General features: G+C 52.4%; 1 protein-coding gene across 3 annotated transcripts in view; it reads left to right on the top strand.

Moving 5' to 3' along the window:
• HTT (huntingtin) overlaps positions 1–24,682 on the top strand; it is a 138,802-nt gene that overhangs the window by 103,874 nt on the left and 10,246 nt on the right. For all 3 annotated transcript variants that reach the window (XM_044267886.1, XM_044267885.1, XM_044267884.1), the window contains 19 exons: positions 568–709; positions 2,127–2,306; positions 2,443–2,619; positions 2,917–2,993; positions 4,225–4,363; positions 5,401–5,523; positions 7,181–7,394; positions 7,737–7,882; positions 9,321–9,498; positions 10,424–10,519; positions 13,076–13,263; positions 14,999–15,125; positions 16,984–17,084; positions 18,211–18,365; positions 18,735–18,874; positions 20,261–20,343; positions 21,839–21,969; positions 22,102–22,231; positions 24,240–24,395. In XM_044267886.1, the coding sequence (XP_044123821.1) occupies positions 568–709; positions 2,127–2,306; positions 2,443–2,619; positions 2,917–2,993; positions 4,225–4,363; positions 5,401–5,523; positions 7,181–7,394; positions 7,737–7,882; positions 9,321–9,498; positions 10,424–10,519; positions 13,076–13,263; positions 14,999–15,125; positions 16,984–17,084; positions 18,211–18,365; positions 18,735–18,874; positions 20,261–20,343; positions 21,839–21,969; positions 22,102–22,231; positions 24,240–24,395 (2,683 nt within the window). The remainder of the gene's footprint in view (positions 1–567; positions 710–2,126; positions 2,307–2,442; positions 2,620–2,916; positions 2,994–4,224; positions 4,364–5,400; positions 5,524–7,180; positions 7,395–7,736; positions 7,883–9,320; positions 9,499–10,423; positions 10,520–13,075; positions 13,264–14,998; positions 15,126–16,983; positions 17,085–18,210; positions 18,366–18,734; positions 18,875–20,260; positions 20,344–21,838; positions 21,970–22,101; positions 22,232–24,239; positions 24,396–24,682) is intronic.

Below are 24,682 nucleotides of genomic sequence, written 5' to 3'. Positions count from 1 at the left end.
CAGTCAGGGGCTGTTCACAGGTGTGGCGACATGTGCGTCTGAGGGCTTGTGGCAGCATTGGGGAATCCCAAGGGTGTAATCCTGTCGACTGAGAAGTGAAGTAACCTTCGCAAGTGGTGAGCGAGTTTTGCAGAAGTGCTCTCCGACAGTGGCGTGGTGGTACGTCCCCTGTGGGCCAGTGAGGGTGGCAGCATCTCGCCATTCGTCCTGTGGTCAAGTCCAGCCGCATGAGGGCTCTGTCCTGGCAGATGGGCGCGGCGATCTCACAGATCCGCGCTGGGAATCGTGCACAGTCAGGGGGAGTTCAGTGCCTAAGCACCAGTAAGTGCGGCTTCATGGCAGATTCTGCCTTAAGTTGAGCATTGGACTGTTCACCCGTGAGATCTCCATGTTCTTGGGACACCCACACGTGCTTTGCCACGGTTCAGAAGTCAGTCACTAAGAGTGTGCGGCAGGACTGAAACCCTGTCTGCTTCAGCACAGGAACTGAGCTTCTGGTCATCTGCTTTGAAGAGAAGCTTGTTTTCATCCCAGAAACATGGTCAGTGCATCTGTTGCTCCTTACAGGAGACGCAGTCTGTCCAGTACGAAGTCACTCAGCCCTCAGATGCCTGGAGAGGAGGAGGACCCCGGTGCGGCCTGCAAGCTTGGGATGTGCAATAGAGAGATAGTGCGAAGGGGAGCTCTCATTCTCTTCTGCGATTATGTCGTAAGTCAGGACACAGGTCCCGGCGGGCAGGGGGCCAGAGAGCCCCAGTGCAGGGGATGCTCCTGCAGACCGACATCCCGCCGTCGCCTCGGGGCCACAGCAGGTGTCCCATCCTTCTCCGGCTGGTCACGGATGTGGAGGTTTGTCTATGGAAGGTTTCACTCCGCTGTCACCGCCTCAGCGAGGGTGACTTGGAGTGGGGTTCTGCTTTAAACGTCCCATCTGTGCAGAGGAGGTTGGTGTCCATTGTTGCATTTTAAAATGAATTCTTTTTGGAATCATCCATTTTTTAAAAATAACTTTTGTAGAGCTTTTGACCATAAAACTAGAAACACATTTTAACATGGAAAATTGATAAAAACCAATAAACAAGAAAATACAGCCTCCTTATAACTGCACTACTCAAAAAACCTGTTGTGGCATTTTGGCTGGGATTTGGTGCTTTTTCTCCACTGGTTACAGCATGTGTGTTTCTTTGGCACAAACACGGCACCATGTTCATACTGTTTTCACACAGCAAAGCGTGTGACGTTCTCAACTGAAAAGGAAGGGCACTCTTAGCAAGTGGTGGTTGTCATACAGATTTTTTTTTAATTGTTACTGATTTTTTGATTAATATTCTTTATGTTGAATTAGTTTTTCTATCTTGTTTTACTTCTGAGAAATAATTTAGTATAATTGTATAATGTCTTTCACAGAAATGTAAGGAAAATACTAGTTTTATAAACTAATACTATCAAATTATACCACATGGAAAATATTAATCATTAACCAGATGTCGAAGAATTGGTCTCATTTTATAATTTCTGCCTAGGAGGATTATGAATTAAGATGAAAAGGCATCATACATCCTCAAAGATGGATATTTATTTCCTTATAAATCTTAAATTTCTCCCCTTAATGTCCATTTGATTCATGGAATCTATTCATATTTTGGATTCAGGAATTCTGTCAAAACTGTGGCAGGTACAGGGAACCCATTTTCCCCACTGGCCTGTCACAGAGCTGGAGAAGGAGAACTGGGGAGCACTCTCTGTTGGCCAGACCAACAGAGTCTGGACAGACCAGGCTGTGTCACCTGTTCTCACATCACGGTGTGGGTCGTCACCCGGGGGCAGGGCAGCACTGCCCCTATTGGTCCTCTGCCGTGGGGTTGCCGGTCCTTGGCAGGTGCCCATGGCGGGTGGGGTCCGACCACCAACCTCTTCAGCCCCAGTGGAGGGTAGAAGGTGCCAGAGGCTGTGAGGTCAGTTCCGACCCTGATGATCATTGGTGGTCAGACACTAGATAGCTTCAGTGAGGATTATACTTTGGAATTTGTTTTCCCCTTACCACCTCTTCTGGCCTTTTCTGGGGCATCCGCATCTGTTCTGTCCTTATCTACTTGAGAACGAGTCTTTTCATTCCTTCTCTGCAGTGTCAGAACCTGCACGATTCAGAGCACCTAACGTGGCTCATCGTGAATCATATCCAGGACCTCATCAGTCTGTCCCACGAGCCTCCCGTGCAGGATTTCATTAGTGCTGTTCACCGGAACTCTGCCGCCAGTGGCCTCTTCATCCAGGCAATTCAGTCCCGCTGTGAAAATCTTTCCACCGTAAGTCTCCCTCATACTGGCAGAGCGAGTCAGGGGCTTTTTCCCCACCACAGAAATGTACTATTGGAATTTTTAAACTGCTGACTCCCGTTGGCCCATCATGTGCTCTTTCTGCTTTCCTATGCCCCCCCACCAGCCGACCACCCTGAAGAAGACACTTCAGTGCTTGGAAGGGATCCACCTCAGCCAGTCAGGTGCTGTGCTGACGCTGTACGTGGACAAGCTGTTGTGCACTCCGTTCCGTGTGCTGGCTCGCATGGTTGACACGCTGGCTTGTCGCCGGGTGGAAATGCTTCTGGCTGCAAATTTACAGGTACCAGAAAAACACTGACGCTGATTTTTACTGAGAACTTTGCAGGGCTGGCAGAGCCCTTGCCTGGTTTTCTCCTTCCTTGACATGTTCTTCACACACCCCTGGGAGAAGCATGTCTGAGGTGCACGAGTCAGTCATTCCTTGTGTGCCGGACAGGAGCACTTCTCGTACTTTCTGCCTGTGTGCCTCTCCTACAACAAACTGTACACTGTGGTCTTTCCCTCTGAAGTGAACGCCGAGGTTATTATGACTCCTTCCATGGCACGCACTTGGCTGATGTGTTGCTGTCTCCTTCAGAGCAGTGCGGCCCAGCTGCCCGCAGAGGAGCTGAGCAGGATCCAGGAGTACCTTCAGAGCAGCGGGCTGGCGCAGAGGTAATGCTGCCTCCAGGCGTCCCTTCCTTCTCCATAGAAACACTTAGATTTGTAAGGGAATGAACTCTGGGTGGGAGACCGATGTGCCTTCTAGACCAGTTCGCTGCAGAAAGGCCCTAATAGAAAACCTTCCTAAATTCAACAAAATGGGCTCTCACTTTATGAAAAGGGAGCTGAACGGGCAGCGCCACCTGTCACCTGTGGTGACAGGGACATGCCTGCATCCTGTTGGCTGGCTGAGGCCCGTGCGTGTCCAGGTTGCCTGTGTCTACCACCTGTGATACAGGAGAATGAGAGTGACCGGTTTGATCGTAGCCAAGCCAGTGCAGGTAACTAGCTGCCACATGAGAGCTGGCGAGTTTGAAAGATGTTACCTAGCTCCTGGCATGCAAAAATGACATCTGCGTCTCGTTAAAATGTGATCTCATTCTAATGTTTGTCACTTAATTCCGCTGCCTAGTCTTTTAGAAGCCTTTATCAGAGATCGTGACATCTATTATCTGTTTACACAAGTAAATAAAATACATTTTACCTTTGAATTTCACCTTTTTCCCCTCCACATGGGGGAAGGTGTGTGTGCACTCGCAGGAGTGCACACAGAAGAGCAAGAACAGAGCAGAATTGCCACACGGTAGCTCGTTGCCAGCGTCCTTGTTTGGGAAGGCATCCAGCCTGCTCGGCAGCACACGGTTTTCGTGATTTTCCAGTCTGCTGGGCCCAGTCGTGTTGTGATTTGCATCATGAGGTTGTTGCTCTCCTAGCAGATGGTAGAAGTTCGGACTCTTATTTTTTGACTCCAGACTTAGTATTCTGCACAGATGAAGAAGATTATAAATATCTTTTGCCAGATGTGGTGCTTCCTCTGTGAAGTGAACACAGATTGGTATACATTGTATTACGTCGGGAGAATCAATGGGAGATTTTGTTTGCTTGGATCTTAGAATAGATTATCTCTTTTGCATTTGTAAAGAATGCTTTTATTAGCTGTTAAACCATGTATTGCCTGCTACAGCGTTTGAGTCTAAATGAAATCTCTGCAGAACATTTGTGGGGCATGAACTGTGGTTATTAAAAATAATCTAGAGTCTGAATTTGCATCATGCTGTGTCTAAGTGTTGTTGAGACGCTCTGAAGAGAAAGTGTCAAACATGTTGCATCTCGCTTTAAGAAGCCACTGTCATTTCATAACCTGGGAGACTGTGCTCTAACCCCACGTGTGATTGGATTCCAGACACCAGAGGCTCTACTCCCTGCTGGACAGGCTTCGTCTCGCCACCGCACCTGGCTCACGCGGCCCTTCTCCTCCGGTCACGTCCCACCCGCTGGACGGGGATGGGCCCCTGGCACTGGAGACCATGATTCCAGACAAAGTACGTGTCCAGCCCGTGTGCATGTGGCATGAGGAGCCCACTCTGCACACCAGCCATTCCTGTGTGTCTTCTACATCTTTGGCAAATCTGGAGCATGTGGTGGGGCAGCTCAGGCAGCAGGACATTCTGGCACCTGGTGTGGTCCTTGGGGGCTCCCAGCCTGCCATTCCTTGCCAGCAGTGGAGAGGGTCTCATCACTGACAGTATGCCTGAGGCCCAGCCTAGGCATGAACAGGAACTGTGGGGTGAAAAAAGAAAATGCTGGCTTGGCATCTTGGCATCAGGGAGATGGGAGAGTCAGGAAAGCAGTAGCCGTAGCCTGCATAGGGTTGTGCTCACCCACTTGGCCTGTCTGCCTCTCCTTAAACCTGCTGACCTCTTGTGTGGTGACTGTGCCTTCCCAAAGACCCTGGTACGTGGTCACGACCCTTGCTACTCACATCTCAGAGCTGGGGACCGTTTGGGGCCTTGGCTGATCCTTGGTACCCTGCTTTCTGGAGGGAGGTCAGTGTAGACCTGAGCTTGGAGTTTGAAAATCCATAGTCTAGGCACAGAACGGCAGTGCTAGGGTGAATGCTGCACTGTCCTTGGGGAGAGAGGAGCATTGCAAACACCCCAGTAGAAGACGTTGGGAGCAGCACCAGGCAAAGGGTGGACAAAGGACGAGGGCACAGAGTGGAGGGCCTGCTGCCCTAGTACTTGAACTGAGTTAGGAGGATACGTGGGTGTTCACCAGGGGAGGGGAGAAGCAGAGGCTGTCCAGGTGGGAACAACAAGTCCCAAGATACAGCCTTTGTAGTGATTCCTATGGAAAAGGCTGGTGGTTTGGTGAGTGGCTGCATCGCCACCTAGAATCCAGCTGGAATCCAATTTCACAGAAGCCACATTTTTAGTCCCCAGGAGGCCACTGGTCCTTTGGTATAGGGCCACAGGATGTGAGGGGCAGTGGGTAAAGAAACAGCACACATAGTAGAGTTGAAGCCCCTTAAAAGCCACGCCAAATTTCATTGGGTTATCCACCTTTTTCTTCTTCCCAGGACTGGTACCTGCGTCTAGTCAAATCCCAGTGCTGGACTAGATCAGATTCTGCGCTGCTGGAAGGGGCAGAACTGGTGAATCGGCTTCCTCCCAGTGACATGAGTACATTCATGATGAACTCGGTACGGTGGAGAACAGCGGGGTGCTGGCAGGGTGCCTGATTTTTTTTATCCTCATGTGACTAGCTTAGGACATGGGCTACTCACTTTTCTGCCTTAATGGCAGAGACTGATACAGGCTGGAGCCTGGGAGACTCCAGTCTAGATGGGCAGGACGCAGAGTAAGTCTAATCCAGGTGGGACAGGACGTTATTTCAGCTGCATTAGAGTCCAAAAGGAGGTAAATTGTGTCTAATTCAGCTTCCCATGCATTTGAAGAAAAGAGGTTCTCTTAGGTTGCAGTCTGTTCTCAACGTATGTCCTCATCATCATGAGGACAGGTATGAAAATGGTGTCATGCTAGATGATTTTAACTTATCCTCGTCGTGTTCTGGAAGTTGATTTTAGTAAGACCCCTGCCATTGTTTCAACATGTGGTGAGGTCCCTGTACCCCTACATCATCCAGTGAGGCCCACTCCCTGTTACCTATGGTTATATAACCATTCATGATGTGTAGTTAGGCTTACACCCTACAGATAATAAGGTCCCCGTCCCCACCCTTGATGTTATGCAGGAATGCAGGCTGGGAGGCCTTGCAGAGCCTTGTGTCCCTGCCCTTAGCTCCTGGACAGGTCCTGTGGAGACTGGAGAGCCTTGTGTCCCTGCCCTTAGCTCCTGGACAGGTCCTGTGGGGACTGGAGACCAGCTGCAGCCTTGGCAGCTTTTGTCCCAGACCTCCAAGGATGAGCAGCTGGCTAAACCCTCAGGTGTTTAGTGCAGCCTTGATGGGCCATGTGGGAATGGGGAACAGCAGGGCCCTGGGGGGCGGGCAGCAAAGGAGGGACCGGGTATGGGTGAAGGGACTTGGGGCAGAGGCACACAGCCGTATGTTCCCAAGTACTGATTCTTCATCACTTTGACAGCAGGAGCTGTGTTGAAAAAACTGCATTGGCTCAAACTCAGCTTGCTAAAATCAATTTAAGCTCCATTCAGTAAAAGCTGATTTGCTGAATGATAAATTTGCTTAACGATCCAGTTACTGAATTTCTCAAATTCAGTAATTGGACTTTTTAATAGCTTAAAAGTTCTGGCTGTAGCAGAAAGGTTCAGTTTTGGTTACTGATGATGACATAAGCTTTTCTGAATGTTACCTAAATTGAGATGAATATTCTACCTGAAAATTGGCCCAAAAAATCCTTCAGTAATTTTTAAAAGTTGGCAAAACCCAGTACAACTGGATCCACTGTCATAGAAATGCTGCTTCTCACCAACAGTTGTGGCCATTTTGGTTTATTTTGGCTGCCTTTGGACATAAGTTATCTTTCTCAAACTCGGGGAGTGTTTGGTGTTTCACCGGATTTCTTGGGTGGCATGTCAGCTTCATTTTGTATTTTCATCACTTATAAATCACATATGTTCAGTTTCTTATTTCAAACAAATCTGAAGGCATAGAAAAATTTAAAATCTTTCTTTAATACCAAAGTACCCCAAAGAGACCAGAAATATGCTTCACAGAGCATATGGTATTTATCCTGGGAAGTAGAATATTCTTCAAAATACATTGCTGTGGTTTACTCGTCTGTGCTTTCTCCGAAATGTTTGCATTATCCTTTCTTCTGTTGTATTTTTCTTGCCTGGTTGAAAGTGTGTAATTGTTGAACTTTTAACATCCTAATTCAGGAATTCAACTTAAGCCTGCTGGCCCCATGCCTGGGCCTGGGCATGCGCGAAGTCTCTGGGGGCCAGAGGAGCCCCCTTTTTGAAGCAGCTCGCCTAGCAACTCTGGACCGTGTGACCAGCCTGGTTCAGCAGCTTCCTGCTGCCCATCATGTCTTCCAGCCATTCCTGCCTGTGGAGGCCACTGCCTACTGGAACAAGTTGAATGATCTATTTGGTAGTTAAAATTAAAACTTCTTTTATTTTTAAAAAATGCCCTAGAACAGTATTGTACTTTGCACTGAGTAAAGGTACAATAAATGCTGTTGATAAACTGAAAGCATATGCAGAGATGACCAAAAGACAGGGCTAGGGACCCTTGGTCCAGTTGTCTTTTGGTGTATTTGCCCCTTTTCCATTCCTCAGCCTCCCCCTGGAGGAACACTAGCATAGGCCTCAGAGGACAGCGTGTCCCGAGTCACACGCACAATCTCGTAAATTCTCCGAGAATGGACTGACTGCCTTTTCCGGGTCATGAGCTCCTGCTGGAATTGTGTTCACCCACAGTCTTGTGTTTCAGGGGATGCCATGTTATATTGGTCCTTGACCACTCTGGCCCGGGCCCTGGCCCAGTACCTGCTGGTGTTTCCCAAACTGCCCAGCCATTTGCACCTCCCCCCTGAGAAGGAGAGGGACACTGTGAAGTTTGTGGTCATGACCCTCGAGGTAAGTCTGTGCTTCTGTGCCAAGAGACTGTCACTGGAGAAGTAGGAAACCCAGGAGCTATGCAGTCGGGCACCTTCTCTCCTCACTGGGGGGATAACTGCGAAGGGTCAAGCACTGCATCCGTCCCCTACTTTCCTGAGCCCATTCACCCCTCTGGCTGTGGGGCTCCTCACAGGTGCCTTGTGATGTTGGCCACACAGCACTTCCTGTGCCTACTTTCCAGCTGGCCTGGGACCTGTGCTCCCACCCATGCCTTCTCCCCGAGACGTGTCTGGGCGAGGGCACAGGTCTTAGAGGAGGGTCTGGTGGGGAAAAGCAAGGATGACTGGAGAGGTGAGCAGAAACCTTCCAGGGTCTCCCAAACAGTGGGCAGAGTCCTGTGCTTGTGTGTGGTTCTCTTTCCTTGATTCTAAGATGCCTTCGATTTCTGGATAGACATCCATTAAATATGTTTTCTCTAAGGAAAAGGAAACACTTCGAATGTAGTTTGGATCCTGATTTTAGATAATTAAAGAAATTAGTCTGGGAAAATTATTATGTTTTAAATGGAGTAAAAATCTGGATGTTTCAGGCATGGGAAATTAAGCACTCTGTGTTAGCACTTATGATCAACCCCAAATGTGTACATACTGTGGGTGCATCGCCTTTCCATACAACTTGTGGCAAACAGTCTAGCCTGCATCCTTGCAGCCAGAGGGCCCGAGCAGTTAGCCTGAGCAGGACATGGCTGACTCAGCCTCAGCTCCCCCCGTCACTTCCCAGCAGGCAGAGAGGTAGGTGTGAGGAGGGTGCACAACCAACAGGCCCTGGTCTGGACCCGGGCCAAGTCAGATGGCCGCTGACACTAGTCCTGGAGGTTTTGGTGCGGTGCTCAGGCCAGCCGGCAAGCGGACAGTTCTGGTACAGCATGGTCACTGCCAGCAGCAGTCCATGCCTTCCGTGTGCGGGGCGAGATGGGCTCTGTTGTCCCATTTCACAGACGAGGAAAGCAGGGCTTAGGTTTGGTGGGTTATTTGGTGGGCATTTGAACCCAAGCCTGGCTGTCTCCAGGCCCCATGCTCTCTGATTCAGGCTCTGACTCTGACTGAGGCAGGGCCTGCCTGCACCCTGGGAGCCCTGAGAAGCTTGGCCTGGAGACCATGTGGTCAGGGAAGGACTTCTAGAGGAGTCCATGAAGCTGCAGGAAGGAGGAGCAGTGAGATCAGGGTGGCCATCCTGGCAGAGAAGCAAGCCTGGGCACCCTTGGGAGTGGGTGGTCAGGCTTGAATGTAAGGGAGTCGGTAACAGGGTACCGTCCCTCTGGGAGTGCAGTCAGTCCCTCCAGCTTCTCGTATTTGGGCCAGTTCCCGGAGAGCTGGGGGTGGTTTGCTTCCCCGACAGCCTGAAGACAGAAAGGAAATGGGCCTGAGCCTTTGGTAACGCCAACCCTCCCCTTTAGGCCCTGGCATGGCATTTGATCCATGAGCAGATCCCGCTGAGTCTGGACCTTCAGGCGGGCCTGGACTGCTGCTGCCTGGCCCTGCAGCTCCCCAGCCTCTGGAGCACACTCTCCTCCCCAGAGATGGTGACCCATGCCTGCTCTCTCATTCACTGTGTCCGCTTCGTTCTGGAAGCTGGTGAGTCTTTGGCCATAGCATGTTTTTCTCCTCTGTCACTGGCACCAGCACTCAGCTTTGCAGATTGGAGCACATGCCTTTATTTCATGTCACCTGTTTACCAGGGGCCGAACCAGGAACCGGAGGTGACTTGGTGGATAAAACATGGGCCTCGTGTACATCTCCAAGGGCTTGGATTCTGTGCTGGAATTGGATTTAAATTTGCTTTTGTAGTCATTTTGCTTAGATTTTGGAGTTCCAGCTTTCATAAAAAATACTCCTAATTTTATGTCCCTTTGATCCCTGGACCTACTTGACTGTTTCATGCTTTTAGTCCCACATGACCATAAGATTTAATAAGATTACATTAGGAAGATTGTTTTCTGTTGTAGTCAAAATGCTTGTTTCTATAATGCATTGTAATAGTAATATATTATAAAATAAAATGACTTATTCTTTTTAAGGGACAGTGTCCTTAACAAGGGTCATTAACCAGAATTTCCCCAAAATTGGACATTATAGTTTACATGTTAGAGGGTGTTTTGAAGTTTCATTGTTTAAATTGTTTTCATCTGTGCATTTGTAGTCAGCTTGAAAACGAAGATCTAGGGAGTAATTTTTCAAAGCCAGACTTCTTGGGGATCGCAGTGATGCTTTTAGCAGTAATGAGTCACGAGCTGTCTGATAAAGACCTCCAGGGCAGGAGGTGACAAGCAGCAGGCAGTGGAGAGCCGTGGAAATCTCAGCGTAGAAGTCAAGTCCTTTGCCTTTCAGACTAGTCCAGACACTGATGTCCATGTCTGCTACTATCTAAAACTGACTATAGGAAATCTACACCTCATTTGACTTAGTCTGTCATCTTGAAATCTTTGCATGAATGTGAAAATTTGAATAATAAGGAATAGTAAAAGTGTTTGGAAATTGTGTGTTCTGTTGTGATTTTTAGTTGTGGTGCAGCCTGGGGACCAGCTTCTTAGTCCAGAAAGAAGGATGAACACCCCGAAGGCTTCCAGAGAGAACGAAATAGATTCAGACACACAAAGTAAGTCTCAAGATTCATTCCATCCATCCATCCTTCCTTTCTTTCTCCCCCCACCCCCTTTTTTTTTTAAGATTTTATTTATTTATTTGTGAGAGAGCCAGGGAGAGAGCACAACAGGCAGGGGCAAGAAGAGTGGACTAGGGAGAAGCAGACTCCCCTCTGAGCAGGGAGCCTGATGCAGGGCTGGATCCCAGGACCCTGAGATGATGACCTGAACTAAAGGCAGATGTGTAATTGACTGAGCCACCCAGGTGCCCCAAGACCCATTCTTTCTTACCTGGCTTTTATGAGGGCTTGAAATTTATTCATAAAAGAGACTTTTAAAAGGGTCAGTGTGGACACTTAAAAGCTTACTTAATTTAGCTACGTTTTGTTGCTTATCTCCAGAGTTGAGGGCAATTTGAGTACGTCACCTCGTGTGTGCTCCCCACCGCCGGTCACAGCTGTTCTTCCACCCTTGGGCTCTAGGCCTCGCCCCCAGACTTGGCTCCCTGAGCTCCCCGGGGGGGGGGGGCACAGGCTGCGTTCTGCCATGTGTGCTCGCTGTCCTAAGTGCTTGCCAATGAACGTTTGTAGAGTAATGAATGAGTGCATGAAAATACTGAGGGACTTGAAGTTCGTGTACCTTCCCACACAAATGTTAGGTGACCCGATGCCTATTTCAGCCTCTGTTTTGGTGATTTTTAAATGAAAGTTACTGCTCTTCCTACAGAATAAACATCCACATCCCACTCACTTTAACCCCTTCCAGCTCCTTGGGACTTCCAGTCTTAGATGTGTGCCATGGCTGTGCATGTTCTCTCCTGATTCAGGTCTTTCACTGGCAGTGTGGCAAGGCAGGGCGGGAAGAGAGCTCTTGGCCAAGTGACTGCTTGTTCCTGGGGGCCTCCCGGCATCTTCACCGGGGGTGTGGCTGGAGTGCCAGCCTGCGGCCGATCCAAAGACGAGAAGCACGTGCCCCCGGCGGTTCTTGGCTGCCTCTTTTATGGAACACTCTTCCTTGGAATCCTGGAGTCTTCACCATGCTCTGGTGGCTTAGGAAACGTGCCTTTTTTCAGAGCAAGTACATACATGCTTTATCCTTTCGCTGGCACATGTGCCAGCTGGGCGTGGACAACGTCTTCCTGTCATTCGTGGTCAGCATGGTGATTTTTCTTCTGGTCGCCTGCTGAGGGTTCTGTGATCAGATCACTGTCCAGGAGCAGTGTGTTTCATGACCCAGCCAAGTTCCTTTGCAGGTGTTTTCCTCGAAGCTCTCTGGTTCCGCCAGCCCCCAGTCTGTGATTTCATAACTTCTTGTTGAGACAGGAGGGCTGTGCGGACACTCACCTCCCTGCTGGACCACGTTCTAGCTGAATGGCCTTGGCAAGTTATTATCTGGTGCTTCTGCTGTACAGATACGGATGGCACTGACCCCGGGTTAGTGTGAGGATCACGTACATAAGAGCCCTGAGAACATGTGCCAATCTTGTTACGCTCAGCAGACTAATTTTAGTCATAATGTGAATTTCCATTCCTCTGAAAAGAGTTCAAGCATTTCAGGGGGTCGAGTCGGAGCAGACAGGCCCCCAGACAGGAGTGTGTGTCTAGTTCATGCCGACCCTGTGTATTCACCGGGCCCACTGAAGACCATCTGATTTCTTCCCGGCCCTAGGAGGGAACTTGCTCTTTTTATCACTTGGACAGGATGATAGCTCTTACAGAGTGACCACTGGGGCACCTGGCTGGCTCAGTCAGTAGAGCATGTGACTCTCGATCTTGTTATCAGAAGCTTGAGACCCAGGCACAGAGTTTACTTAAAAAAAGTATTATCGAAGGCAGCTTCGGTGGGACTTGACCCCAAAAGCCCATTGAGAGCCTCCTCTCCATATGACGATGTTGCTTATCCTGTCGAATCTCCTGAACCGTGGGTTATACTCGTGCACAACCCAGAACGTTTTGTCAACTTAGCCAGTAATGTTCTGGCTCATACTTGTGTCAGACTCCGCGTGACTGCAAAGTGGTCCCTTCCCTTGACATGCTCTGGCTCTTGTCTAAGGCTGTGGGCTGTTCCTCAGTGTTCCGCCTTGGGACTTCTAGGGGAGACTTGGCACCCTGTCAGAATCCCACCAGCAACCCGGGAGAGCCCCTGATCTCAGGAAACATGGAGCGAGAGATGGACAATGGAGTTTTCTGCACACTGGCAAAGAGAGCAGCACAGGGTCCCAGGAGAACTGGGGAAGGCCGGAGCACGATGGCTCCTGGGTGTTGGCCAGTGGGTGCTGCCACACGGTGCAGGGCAGGCAGGGGGCTGGGGTGGGGTGTGGGAGATGGGCTCAAGACCGCAGTTCTGGCCAGCATGGAGAGGATGGCCAGTTTCGGTATACTGGATGTAGATGAAACTTGCAGGCCCTTGGTACCCCCTGGGAGTCTAGGGGGCTCTGCGGCTGAGGCTGAGCGGCTGGCTGTAGGCCTGGGCCTTTGCCTTGGCAGGGGTGGGAAGAGCAGGAGCAGAGGTGGCAGCTTCGCTGTGTGTCTCAACAGAACAGGCCTTGGAACCCCGGTGTTTGTTTTCAGACCCGGCATACATCACCGCAGCCTGTGCGATGGTGGCAGAGATGGTGGAGTCTTTGTCATCGGTGTTAGCCTTGGGGCACAAAAGGAACAGCAACACCCCCGCGTTTCTCACATCAGTGCTGAGGAACATCATCATCAGCCTGGCTCGCTTACCCCTCGTCAACAGCTACACACGCGTGCCCCCCTTGGTGAGTCTGCTCATTGCTTTGCACAGAAACCGGAATAACAGAGATGTGTGAGCTGGCCCTGGGCTGAGGGGCTCATAGCAGGGAGAGCAGGAGCTCACCACTTAGGTGCCTCTCCCGGGTGGCCAAAGCCCTGCATGGTGCATGGGCCAGGCCTCTATCTGGCTTCCCCAGGCACAAGGTCCAGCGGTCATTGGTAGAAGTGCTGGGTTTTGCAGCACGGGGTGACACACTGCATGTGGGAGTGAGGGTTAATCTCCTGCTAGTTGGTCCTCGGGGTCAGACGCGATTAGAGGGTAAATCTGTGCCCTTGGTTAACAGTGGATGGAAATCGTGCCCCTGGGGTATTTGCCTCTGGGCTCAGGCACCGTCTGATACCATTCAGCCATCTAGGCATGACCACTTTTGAAACTCCTGATTTCCGATTGTCCTCGGAATCAGTTTCAAGTCGGCATGTGTCCACATTCTATCTCAGGTAGCAGGAAGGGCTTAGTGTGAGTGGGTTGGGGGTCAGTGGTGGCCGGACAGCCTCTCCCTGGGGAAGCTGCAGAGACAAGGAGTAGGGGCACCGGGTGAACACAGCATGGCCTCAGGTCAAGGTGAGCAGGGACCAAGAGGAAAGGGGCTTGCATCTGCCTCAAAAGGACCTGTGCCTGCCCCTGGGCACAGCCTCTCTGCCGGTGTGTGAGTGGGAGACACGGGGCAGGCTGCCCCCCCCCCCAGAACAGGTCTCCTCAGACTGGTGTGTAGCAAGTTCTCCCCGCTCCCAGAGATCTGGCGCCGAGCAGCGGCTGCAGCCTAGTGTGCTGAGCTGGCACGTCCTCAGTCCCAAGGCTGCAGGAGAAGCAGGGTCGCCCCGTACATGCAGGACGTCTCTGTAGGTCTGGAGCCAGCTTGCTCCTCTAGAGGGGCGTGGGGAGCCACTGTGTGAAAGCCCCATCCTAGAGGTCTCAGTGCCTGGACCAGACGTGATGGCTCAGGGTCTGGGGCCCAGGCTGTAGAGGGTGCTCCTCCAGCCGGGGTCTTCACTGGTGGAGCAGCCTGCGCCAGGGCCCCACCAGGAGGGCACCCTGTCAGGGTGTGCAGAGCAGGTCTGTGACGCTGTGAGAGAGAGACCTTGTGTCTTCCTGAACCGACTGAGAGGCAGTGGCACTGCGGAGGTGGGCTGGCCATGTCTCCAAGGCCCCCACGGGTGCACCTGGGGCATTGGGAGCTGACGGGTCTGCTCCGCCGGCTGGAGGGGTGGCTTCATCAGCTGCTAGGACCACCTCGGTTCTGCCTCAGGTTAGCCCCGTGTTGGTGGAAGTGACAAGTGTGGATGGTGCGGCTCTCTGTGCCCACCCGCCAGGGACTTTTTTTGCGCACAGCCAAACCTCATCTGACGCCCATCTTTATCTAACACACCAGCTGCTGTTTGGGGGCAGGGCTGCTCCTGGCTGCGTCCCGGGGGCTGCCAACATGGACTTTGGAGAACTGACTGGGAAACAGCCAGCTGGGGAGGTGCGGGGTGGGTTGTGGCGGTCAAGGAGGTGGGAGTGTAGGAGATCTTGGGCAGCGCACGGAAGCTGTTTTTCGGAAGGATGGTGTGCTTGCTTTCAGGAATGTCTGTGTGAGCAGTCGGTAGGCACATGGCCTCCAGAGAGAGACAGTGGGTAGAGAAAGGATGCTTCATGGTGCCCTCAAAGTGTGGCTGTCCTGTCTTGACTGGGGTCACTCTGTTTCTTTTTTGTCTTCTCAGGTTTGGAAGCTCGGATGGTCGCCCAAGCCAGGAGGGGACTTTGGCACAGCCTTCCCTGAGATCCCGGTAGAGTTCCTCCAGGAGAAGGAAGTCTTTAAAGAGTTCATCTACCGCATCAATGCACTAGGTAGCCTGGGTTTTTCTTCCAGAATTGTTAGTCCTCAGAGTGCCTAGTTCCTCTTGTCTGTTCCACAGGGGATGTAGGGCCTGATACAATCATGTGTGAGTACATTCCAAGGTGAATACCAACTGTTACCGTGAAAAATGCTCCCCAGGTTGGTGTGGTGTTTGGGGGTGTGAGAGAGACGGGATGGGTGTTTAACACCACATCTTCACATAGCAGGCCTGTCAGAAGTCAGGACAGGCCCCTGGTGGCAGATCACACACAGCCCAGCTCAGCTGCTCTTATTTCCTTGGGTGCAGGGTGAGCAGGTGGAGGGAACAGGGGAAGGGGGGCTTCATTGTGTGAGACAGAACTTCCCCCGGGGCGGTGGGGACAGGCATCCTGGGCTCTAGAACTCCCAGTGTCAGGCCTTTAGCATCGTTAATAGATTCGGAAGCCAAATGAGACGTAACTGCCGTCATCAGTAAAGGACAACCTCTGTGGTTTCCCGCCGGGTGGCTTCTCTACTTCCTGCAGCCCAGAGTGCCTTGCCTTTTTGTCCTCATTTCATGGCTGGAGGCCTGATCCAGTGGGAGGGCTGTAGTTGGTAGGTCCCGAGTGGCTGTGTCCGGCTGTGGTGTTTCCTGAAGCATCTGGAGTGGGCACCCCACCTGCCCATGAGGTCTGCCCTTTGTCCTCGTGATCCCGTGTTCTCAGGCTTCTGCAGAATTTGTGCTCCTCTCGATCCCGTAAGGTTCAGGTAGCTGTATCTGTCTTGCCTCTCCTTTGCCTTTGAGTGAAGCAAGAAGTTGGTTACCGTGTCTGAAGTGCAGTCTCAGCAGTGACCCAAGACTACCTCAGGCAGCTTCGTTTCTCTCCTGTCCTCAAGGTGGTTCCCAGGCGGTCTCCTGGCTGGCCCCTGTGTGCGGTCCCTCCCGTCCTTGCTCAGGCACCCTTGTGCTTGAGTCCTTACTCAGACATGCAGGAGGGACCCCGGGCAGCTCCACAGTCTCTTTCTGTTGTTGGCTTCGCCCTTGCCTTTGTCTTTGTCCATTCTTCTCCTTTCCCCTAAATAAACTGTGTAAACATCTGTCTGCTGCACCTAATCCCCCAGCTTCCAGTTTAAAAGAAGATCCTCAAGTTTATTGCTCTGGTTTTCTGGCCTTCGGTACCCCCTCCTGTCCCTCGTAGCCCGAGTGCAAGTGGCATGGCCACAGCCACCTCCCAGGCCACGTGTGGGAATAGGAAGCATGGCACTCAGCCCTCCCCTTGAGGGGCGCTCGTGGTGATGGTGCTTGAGGGTGACCTATAGGCACACCTCTGCCAGACACGAGTACCCACACTGGGTGACACCCTTTTGATCTGTTCTTTAGACAGAATCAGAGAAACCATCGCCTTAAGTTCTTTATTTTCAGCAGCTTCTCTGAAAATTCATAGCACACGCATGGCTCCTGCTCCAAGCGTGCAGTCTGGGGGCCTGCTGTCTGGACATGGCTGTGCAGCTTGCAGCTTCAGGCTGCGCTCTGTCTTTGGGGAGGACCTGGGAGCCTTCCAGTGAGCAGGGCAGGAGCAGCTCAGACCCGCTTGGATGTGGTCTGCTGCTGGGACGTCCCTTCTCTTCACTGTGTCTTCACAGCAGGGGTGGAGATGGTGCCCCTTGCTTGTCGTGTGGCCTCAGACGTGTGTTCTTCTGTTTCTTTGTGGGTGGAATGGAGCTGGCAGTGTGGCTGCATCTCTGAACCGGCATGCGGCTCAAGGGGGCAGCTGCATGTCGACCCTAGGGGTGGGGCCTATTCCAGCTGCAGCCACGCAGCCCAGCTGCCATGTCACATCGAGGCTGGGGAGTGGGTTACTCTGTCTCACATAACATTTGCATTCCTAGGCTGGACCAGCCGCACTCAGTTCGAGGAGACGTGGGCCACCCTCCTTGGTGTCCTGGTGACTCAGCCCCTGGTGATGGAGCAGGAGGAGAGCCCACCAGAAGTAAGGCCACATGCAGGCCCGCACAGCCACTGGCTGGCACCTGGGCAGTCGAGGCAGCTGGTGACCTGTTCATGTGGGACAGAAGAAGGGCAGAAGGCTCGTTGTTTTGGTCTTGAGTTAGGTTTACAAGGGTGGCCAGTCTAGCCTAGACTAACATTGCAGAGCAGGAGCAAATCCCCTTGAAGTTGCAATGGCCTTGATGGCCAGTGGCTGCCACATTCTGCATTTAGGGTCAGTAGGGTTACACCCTCTCTGGGAAGTATGTTTGAGTTCTGCCTATCAGAGTTCACGTACAGCATGTAGGTTGGATCAGAATGAAAAGGCACGTGGTAAAGGCCGTGGATATGGGTACCTACCTGTGTTCCTTTGACTGGTGGGGCTTCTTAGAATGTTCGGATGCATCACATTCCTGTAATGTCAGTACAAGCCACATTCTGATAAGGCAAAGTCTGAGATACTGAAAGCCATCAGATAGAAATGTGGCACAAACTCATAGAAATGTCAGTTCAAAGAGTAAACGTGTCAGAAATCACGAGTGTCTTTAAATTCACATGTAGAACTAACAGGTTGTCATATGCAGAGTTCCTAAAATGAGGGAGGAAATTGAAGGGCAATTTCTTAAAAAGTAATTTGCCTTTGGAGATTTGTGCCTGTAGGTGACCTTGCCTTAAAAGACAGACATCAGCCATCAGATTTCTTTCAAGTCACAGATGTGGGGAACTTAGGCAGACAAAACAGTATCCTTGGGACGCCTCGGTGGCTCAGTGGGTTAAAGCCTCTGCTTTCGGCTCAGGTCATGATCCCAGGGTCCTGGAATCAAGCCCCGCATTGGGCTCTCTGATCAGCAGAGTGCCTGCTTCCCCCCTCTCTTTGCCTGCCTCTCTGCTTACTTGTGATCTCTGTCTGTCAAATAAATAAATAAAATCTTAAAAAAAAAAAAAAAAGAAAGAAACCAAAAAACAGGATCCTTGCTGGGAAGGCGTGTCCCTCTGCAGCACTCGAGGCTCCCCATAAGACCCTGTGACCTGAGAGCCACGGCCTTCGGGTTCTGTGTGCAGGTAGGGGCGGAAGTGGTTTCCCGTGTCTGGCTGCTCATGACTTGATGAAGTGTGGGCTCTTCTTCCAGGAAGACACAGAGAGGACCCAGATCAATGTCCTGGCTGTGCAGGCCATCACGTCGCTGGTGCTGAGTGCAATGACTGTGCCTGTGGCCGGCAACCCCGCTGTGAGCTGCTTGGAGCAGCAGCCCCGGAACAAGCCCCTGAAAGCCCTCGACACCAGGTGGGAACAGTGAGGCACCTGTCCGCCCTGCCCAGAGTGACCAGCGCCTTCACCCCGGGCCCTTTGGTCTGTTTCCAGAATGACAAACAGCACACTTTTGCATATAGCATGTAGCCTCACCATACGGAGTGCAAATCCAGAAGGGATTCGGTGACCTGTGACAGTTGAGATCACTGAGTGTTTAGGGCAGACTAGCAGAGCAAGAACTAGATAAGGCCACGTGGACAAGAGTCCCCTCAGAAGGAGTGTCCTTTCTGATCACAGGGGCTTCTGTTTCCTGTAGGCAAAGCTGGAAGAAGCCTTGAGGTTTTTGCTTTTAGGATTTTGAAAGGAAGCAAGATATTCTTTAACCTTTGTTCTGAATTTTAGGTTTGGGAGGAAGCTGAGTATTATCCGAGGAATTGTAGAGCAGGAAATCCAAGCGATGGTTTCAAAGAGAGAGAACATCGCCACCCATCACTTATACCAGGCGTGGGACCCCGTCCCTTCTCTGTCTCCAGCTACGACAGGTACCTGTGGGAAGAGGGGCCATTTGTCCCTGGGCCAGAACTAACATGTGACCAAGATAATAACATCACCGGTCAGGCAGAGGACTGGAGGTGTCTTTGGAGGCTGTGGTACTCACTGCACAGCTCTAATTTATGAGTACCTGTCTCACTCAGGGCTAGGCGAGCATAGTGGTATTGAGGAGCTTGAGTCTGGAACTGAACTGGAATGCTGTCCCTCACCAGTGAGGCCATGAGGAGTGGAGCAGCACTCAACTTGAGACAGGAAATGCTCCTGGGAGGGTAGAAGTTGAACTAGTCGCTCCCGGGAAAAATCAGCAGAGTTCCTCAGTGACTCCTGTGACTCTCCAGCTTCAAAGCAGAGAGCACTATGGCGAGACACCCTTGGGGCTGGGCATCTCTGGGGCTGAGCTCCCTGCCCCCAGCTGTCCTCCCCTCCCCCGCCCTATATCTGCCACTGGCCAGGAGCACCTGTTCTGTCTGGGCCTACGGGCTATGTGCCTGCCGTGTAATGGGCACTGGAATTTGTCACCCAGGCTTAAAAGATGGAACCTTGGTGGGGGGTTTTTTTGGTGTTTTTTGTGTGTGTGTGTGTTTTTTTTGTTGTTGTTGTTTTAATACACAGGTTTTTTATTGAACAGACAGCGTTTTTTTGATTACCTAGTCTATTTTGGGGTTGTTAGGTCCTTTGATTGTAAGCATCCTGAGAGCTTTACCTGGAGAGCATTCTGTGTGGCCATACAGACACTAGACATTTACTGGAGCGCTGGACCATGCTCAGGAGCGTGCACTCGATGGCTCTGGGTCCCTTGAGCAGCTTGTGCCCCTAGGAGAGAGAGGTGGCCTCACTCACTATCACAGGAGCTGGGGCAAGTGGGTGCCTGGAGAGGTGCGAACACCCCAGGGGCGTGGGGGTAGGAGTCTCTTGGTACGGGGCACGTGGATGCTGGATCTGGTGGAGGGTTAGCCAGGGACCTCTGGCTGGGGGTTGTTTAAGGTGCAGAGTGTGTGAAAGACAGTGGTTGTAGAGAAGATGGGTTGAGTGCGGGTATCTGGTAGGTGCAGCTGGACAGCCTAGACACAGGGCAGGGTCCCAGGAGTGCTGCCCACAGACATTGTCGTCAGGGCCCCCAGAGTGCAGACCTGCTGGGCCACAGCCCCACCTGCAGCTATTGACCGACGTCTTGGCCACTCACCCCCAGTGGGTTCCCGGGCAGTTGGCCGCTCCTGTGTTACAGAGGGAGCCAACTCAGCATGGCCGCTCTGGCCTGCCCGAGAAGGCCCCAGAGGCCCTCCGGGCTCTGCAGAGCTGTCCTCCTTGCCTCTCGGGGTGGGTGCTGCTGGACAGGCTCCATGCAGGATGGCCTTCACGGTGTTGTCACCCCCCAGGTGCCCTCATCAGCCACGACAAGCTCCTGCTACAGATCAACCCCGAGCGGGAGCTGGGGAACATGAGCTACAAGCTTGGACAGGTCAGTGTCAGCGGCGGCTTCCCCTCCCTCGAGCAGCCAGGGCATGTCCCCCTGCTATCCTCACTCGTTCTTGTCTGCCCTGAATTTGGGCCATTGGATGCATCCAGAAAAATTACATGCATTTTTTAAATAAAAGGAGGGCTTTTCTTTTATTTGTTCTCATTTATATGCTCTTCTCCAAAGATGATATAAGGATCTTGTGTCTGTAGTGATGTGAGTGTGTATAAGTGCGGCGAGGTGGTATGAGTCAGGCGTCAGACCGCCAGGCTTGGGTGTGGTGAACACACAGTAGGGCCCTTGCTCGGTTTGGGCCCCAGGCATCCCTGCTGCCAACTCAGAGGGAAGTGGGGCCACACAACCCATTGCAGCAGATGGGGCGGCTCTGGGCACCAGGGCAACGGCTTCCTGGACAGGTCACTTTGAGCTGTGTGCTTTGTGTCCTTGTGAGAAAGGCAGGTCAGTGACACATATGATAGTGCAGGCCGAAGAGCCAGAGGACATGTGTGCGGGTAGAGGGGACACTCATGGGTGGCCCGCCAGCTGCCCTGTCCACGTTTGTGTTCTCTCACACCTTACTGGTTTACTTAGCAGTTACACAGGACTGCTTCCTTTTTAGCTTTTGTTTCAGGGGACATTGGCCAGAGAAGGGGTTGGAAACACTTGATTGTCCTGAGGGCATCCCCAGTGGCCCCGGGCACAGACTCATGGCAGAGCCCCCAGGCCCACTCCGTCCTACCCTCTCCTGCTCACACACACTCCTCCAGGAACAAGGAGCCACAGCCAGACGTTTCTGCCCAAGATAAATCTGGGTGTTGGGGCTCAGTATCGGTGGTTCTATAGAAGTAGGTTTCTGAGGCACAGGCTTCGAGGGAGCTACCTGTGGCTCTCTGGGGGCGCCTGACCTCCTCCTGGATCCAGAAGCAGTAGCCCCATTGCCTTCCTTCTTGAGCTTCTGTGTTTACGCACAGCCACCAGGAGTGGAGCCCTGACCGTAGGCTAGACTAGACTAGACAACCTGGCGGCTCCTGCATCCCTCTGTACCGAGCCATCACTGACTTCTGGGAAGGGAAGGGAGCAGAAGGGCCGCCCTCTCTCGAGGCCCGAAGCTGGCTCTGATGCTTCGTGGTTCCCAGTCCGTCTGTGGCAGCCTTCAGGCAGCTGCCTCCGAACGGCCCGCTCTCCGTGCCAGGACCCCCATGGGTGATGGGATCTGAGGGGGAAACGATGTTTGTGCTGAATGGGAGTTGGGCTGGTGTGTGGACGGGGCTCACCAACTGGGTGAGGTCTGTGCTGCATGCCAGAGGACTTCCATGCCAACAGACGTGTGGGAGCACGGGGCCTGTGTGAACTGGGTGCATGGGGAGGTGCCCTGGTGAATGGAGGACTCCTGTCCCAGCACTCTGCCACCATCTCCAGAAGCAAGAGGAGGTGGGGGGCCTGCAGCTCGGGACAACCCCACGCCTGAGCACTGAGCCCACGGCTTTGTCTCCCGAAGGTGTCCATTCACTCCGTGTGGCTGGGGAACAGCATCACGCCCCTGAGAGAGGAGGAGTGGGAGGAAGAGGAAGAGGAGGAAGCTGATGTCCCTGCCCCGGCGTCACCGCCCACGTCACCCGTCAACTCCAGGTCTCCCATCTGCCCTTCATTTCTACAATTTGAGGTTTCTTCTGGGTTATTTGATTTGTTTGGGGTACTGTTTGACATGAGTGTCTCATCTGTGTGTGGTGGGGTGGTTGCCCCTCTGGTTTCACTCTGCAGGAAGCACCGGGCGGGGGTCGATATCCACTCCTGCTCCCAGTTTCTGCTGGAGTTGTATAGTCGCTGGATCCTGCCGTCAGGTTCAGCCCGAAGGACGCCCATCATCCTGATCAGTGAAGTGGTTCGATCTGTAAGTTCACCTTCCCTGCTCCCCCACAGGCGCAGCGCTCGGGTAGTTGGCATGCACGCGCTCACACATCCACAGCAGTACAGATGCCGCACACAGTCGCATAGTCCACGGTCTCTGGGAACCTGGGAGGGCGCTCTTAGCGGCTTGTAGGTACAGGAGGGTGAAATCCTATTTCTTCAGCCCAGGGAGGGGCCACTTTGTACCTTTCTGATCTCTGGCCGGTGAGACTGCCATGTGCGTCATGACATGGGGAGGCTCTGAAGGCCCCCTTGCTTAGCCACATCCACCTTAAGGGCCCATCTCGTAACCGTTTGCTTTATTAGATGGGAGCTGGACTCTCAGTCCTGCCTCCACACCCCCTTTGAGAAGCTCCTGTGCGGGCAGTTATTCTCTCTGTGGACTCGGCCTCCTGCATAATCAAAGACCCCAAAGGGCATTTGTGCGAGGACTGGGTCTGCATTGTTCACCGAACTGGGAGTGGAATCGCGTGGTTTACGAATAGTTCCTTGTGAGCCACTGTCTTCGCCTCCATACCATCACGTGGCAGGAAGTGAGTGAGATTTGGAGCCCACGACTTCAGTCCTTGCTTCCTGCCCATGGTCCAGCCGGCTAGAGGTGTCTGCACGGTCTCTGCCATGGGGGGCTCCAGCCCCGACATGCCTCCATCCAGTAACGGCAGGCGGCGACTTTGAGCCTGGTTCTTGCCAGTACGCAGCTTTTACGGTTCTTAAATCATTAGATACCTCGTCAAGGGGAGATACCCAAAACCTCATTTTTAATGTGTAGTGAAAGTTTACAACCTGATTTTTTTTTCCAAAAATCAATAAATAGTAAGCACCTGTAATAAGGGTTTTTTTAAAATTTATCCATTTAAAATAACAGTGATAACACTTCTTAAACAATTAGTAAGACGAGCCTTGTTTTACATTTTTGCAAATCTCTTGACTGATTTTTTAAAAGAGAGTTGGAGGGGCGCCTGGGTGGCTCAGTAAGCTAAAGCCTCTGCCTGGGGCACATGGGTGGCTCAGTGGGTTGGGCCTCTGCCTTTGGCTTGGGTCATAGTCTCAGGGTCCTGGGATCGAGCCCCATATCAGGCTCTCTGCTCGGTGGGGAGCCTGCTTCCCCCTCTCTCTCTGCCTGCCTCTCTGCCTATTTGTGATCTTTGTCTGTCTTGTCAAATGAATAAATAAAATCTTTAAAAAAAAAAAAAAAAAAAGCCTCTGCTGAGCATAGGGCCCGATGTGGGCTCACTTCCAGGACCCTGGAATCATGACCTGAGCTGAAGACAGAGGCTTTAACCCACTGAGCCACCCAGGCACCCCAAGAGTTGGATTCTTATGTCTGCTCTGCCTTCAGTCTAATATCAAAGGATTTCTAGAAAAGTCCTCTCTATGGTCAGAAGAGAGTAGAAAGGCAGACAGGGTCTCCATGTTACCACGAAAGCAGTTCCGACCTCAAGAGGCCTGGGAGGCACCCCAGTGTCTGCTGTGTCCGCCTTCAGCACTGCTGCTGCCGGGGTCTCACTGAGCCCCGTGTGGCCTGCGCCCGGGCCTCTGAGGAGGGCAGTGCTTCTGCCTGCGTGCCAGGTGATGGGGGAAGAAGTGAGCCTCTGAGAACTCAACGTTTTGGGGAGATGGAATCATCCAAGCATTTATTTCTGAAATAGTGGCCCATTTCTCTATCCAGGGCTTTGGAGAGCCTGTACCCCAGTGCTGTGGGGCAGGGGGGACCTAAAGGGGGTCTGGTGTTTTGCAGAAAAGCAGTTGGAGGGCTTCTCAGTGGCACCACAGCTGTGACAGATCCAGGCATCGACTCTCGCTAGGCATTGTAGACACAAGCATTCTTCAGAGGCTACTCGGTGACCAGTCCTTCGCCTGGTCTGTTCACGCCTCTGTTGTAGGTTTCTGTGGGGGCCACTTGCGTACCTGGCCAGGACTCCTTTGAGTACCCAGCATGTGCATTTTGGATGTTGTTGCTTACTTGCTGTCTGAACGTCCTGTGCCCCCAGCTCCTGGTGGTGTCGGACTTGTTCACGGAGCGCACCCAGTTTGAGATGATGTACTCGGCGCTCACAGAGCTGCGGAGGGTGCACCCTGCCGAAGACGAGATTCTCACCCAGTACCTGGTGCCTGCCACCTGCAAGGCGGCTGCTGTCCTCGGGATGGTAAGTGAGGGCTGCTGTGGGGGCCACCTGGGGTCGGCTGCCTGGTGTTGGCCACAGGTGTAGCCTCGGCCTTGGACAACTTGCCACCGGCTGGAGGTCATCTGCCTCTTCGTGGGTCATGGTGAAGTGTGTTGTGTGGGCAAACCTCGGCTTAGGGCTCTAGTACCCCTTAGGTCCGGGTCATCACAGTGACCCATCTTCCCCAGGAGCCAGGGGTGCAGGCGGTAGAAATGTGATGGCTCCTTCTCCAATCGCCCACGCCCCCCCCCCCCCACAGACCCCTGTGC

Source organism: Neovison vison, chromosome 11, assembly GCF_020171115.1.
Source record: "Neovison vison isolate M4711 chromosome 11, ASM_NN_V1, whole genome shotgun sequence".
In the NCBI taxonomy this organism is placed as follows: Eukaryota; Metazoa; Chordata; class Mammalia; order Carnivora; family Mustelidae; genus Neogale; species Neogale vison.
Note: the sequence above shows the minus strand (reverse complement) of the source record. Positions and strands in the feature narration are given on the sequence as shown.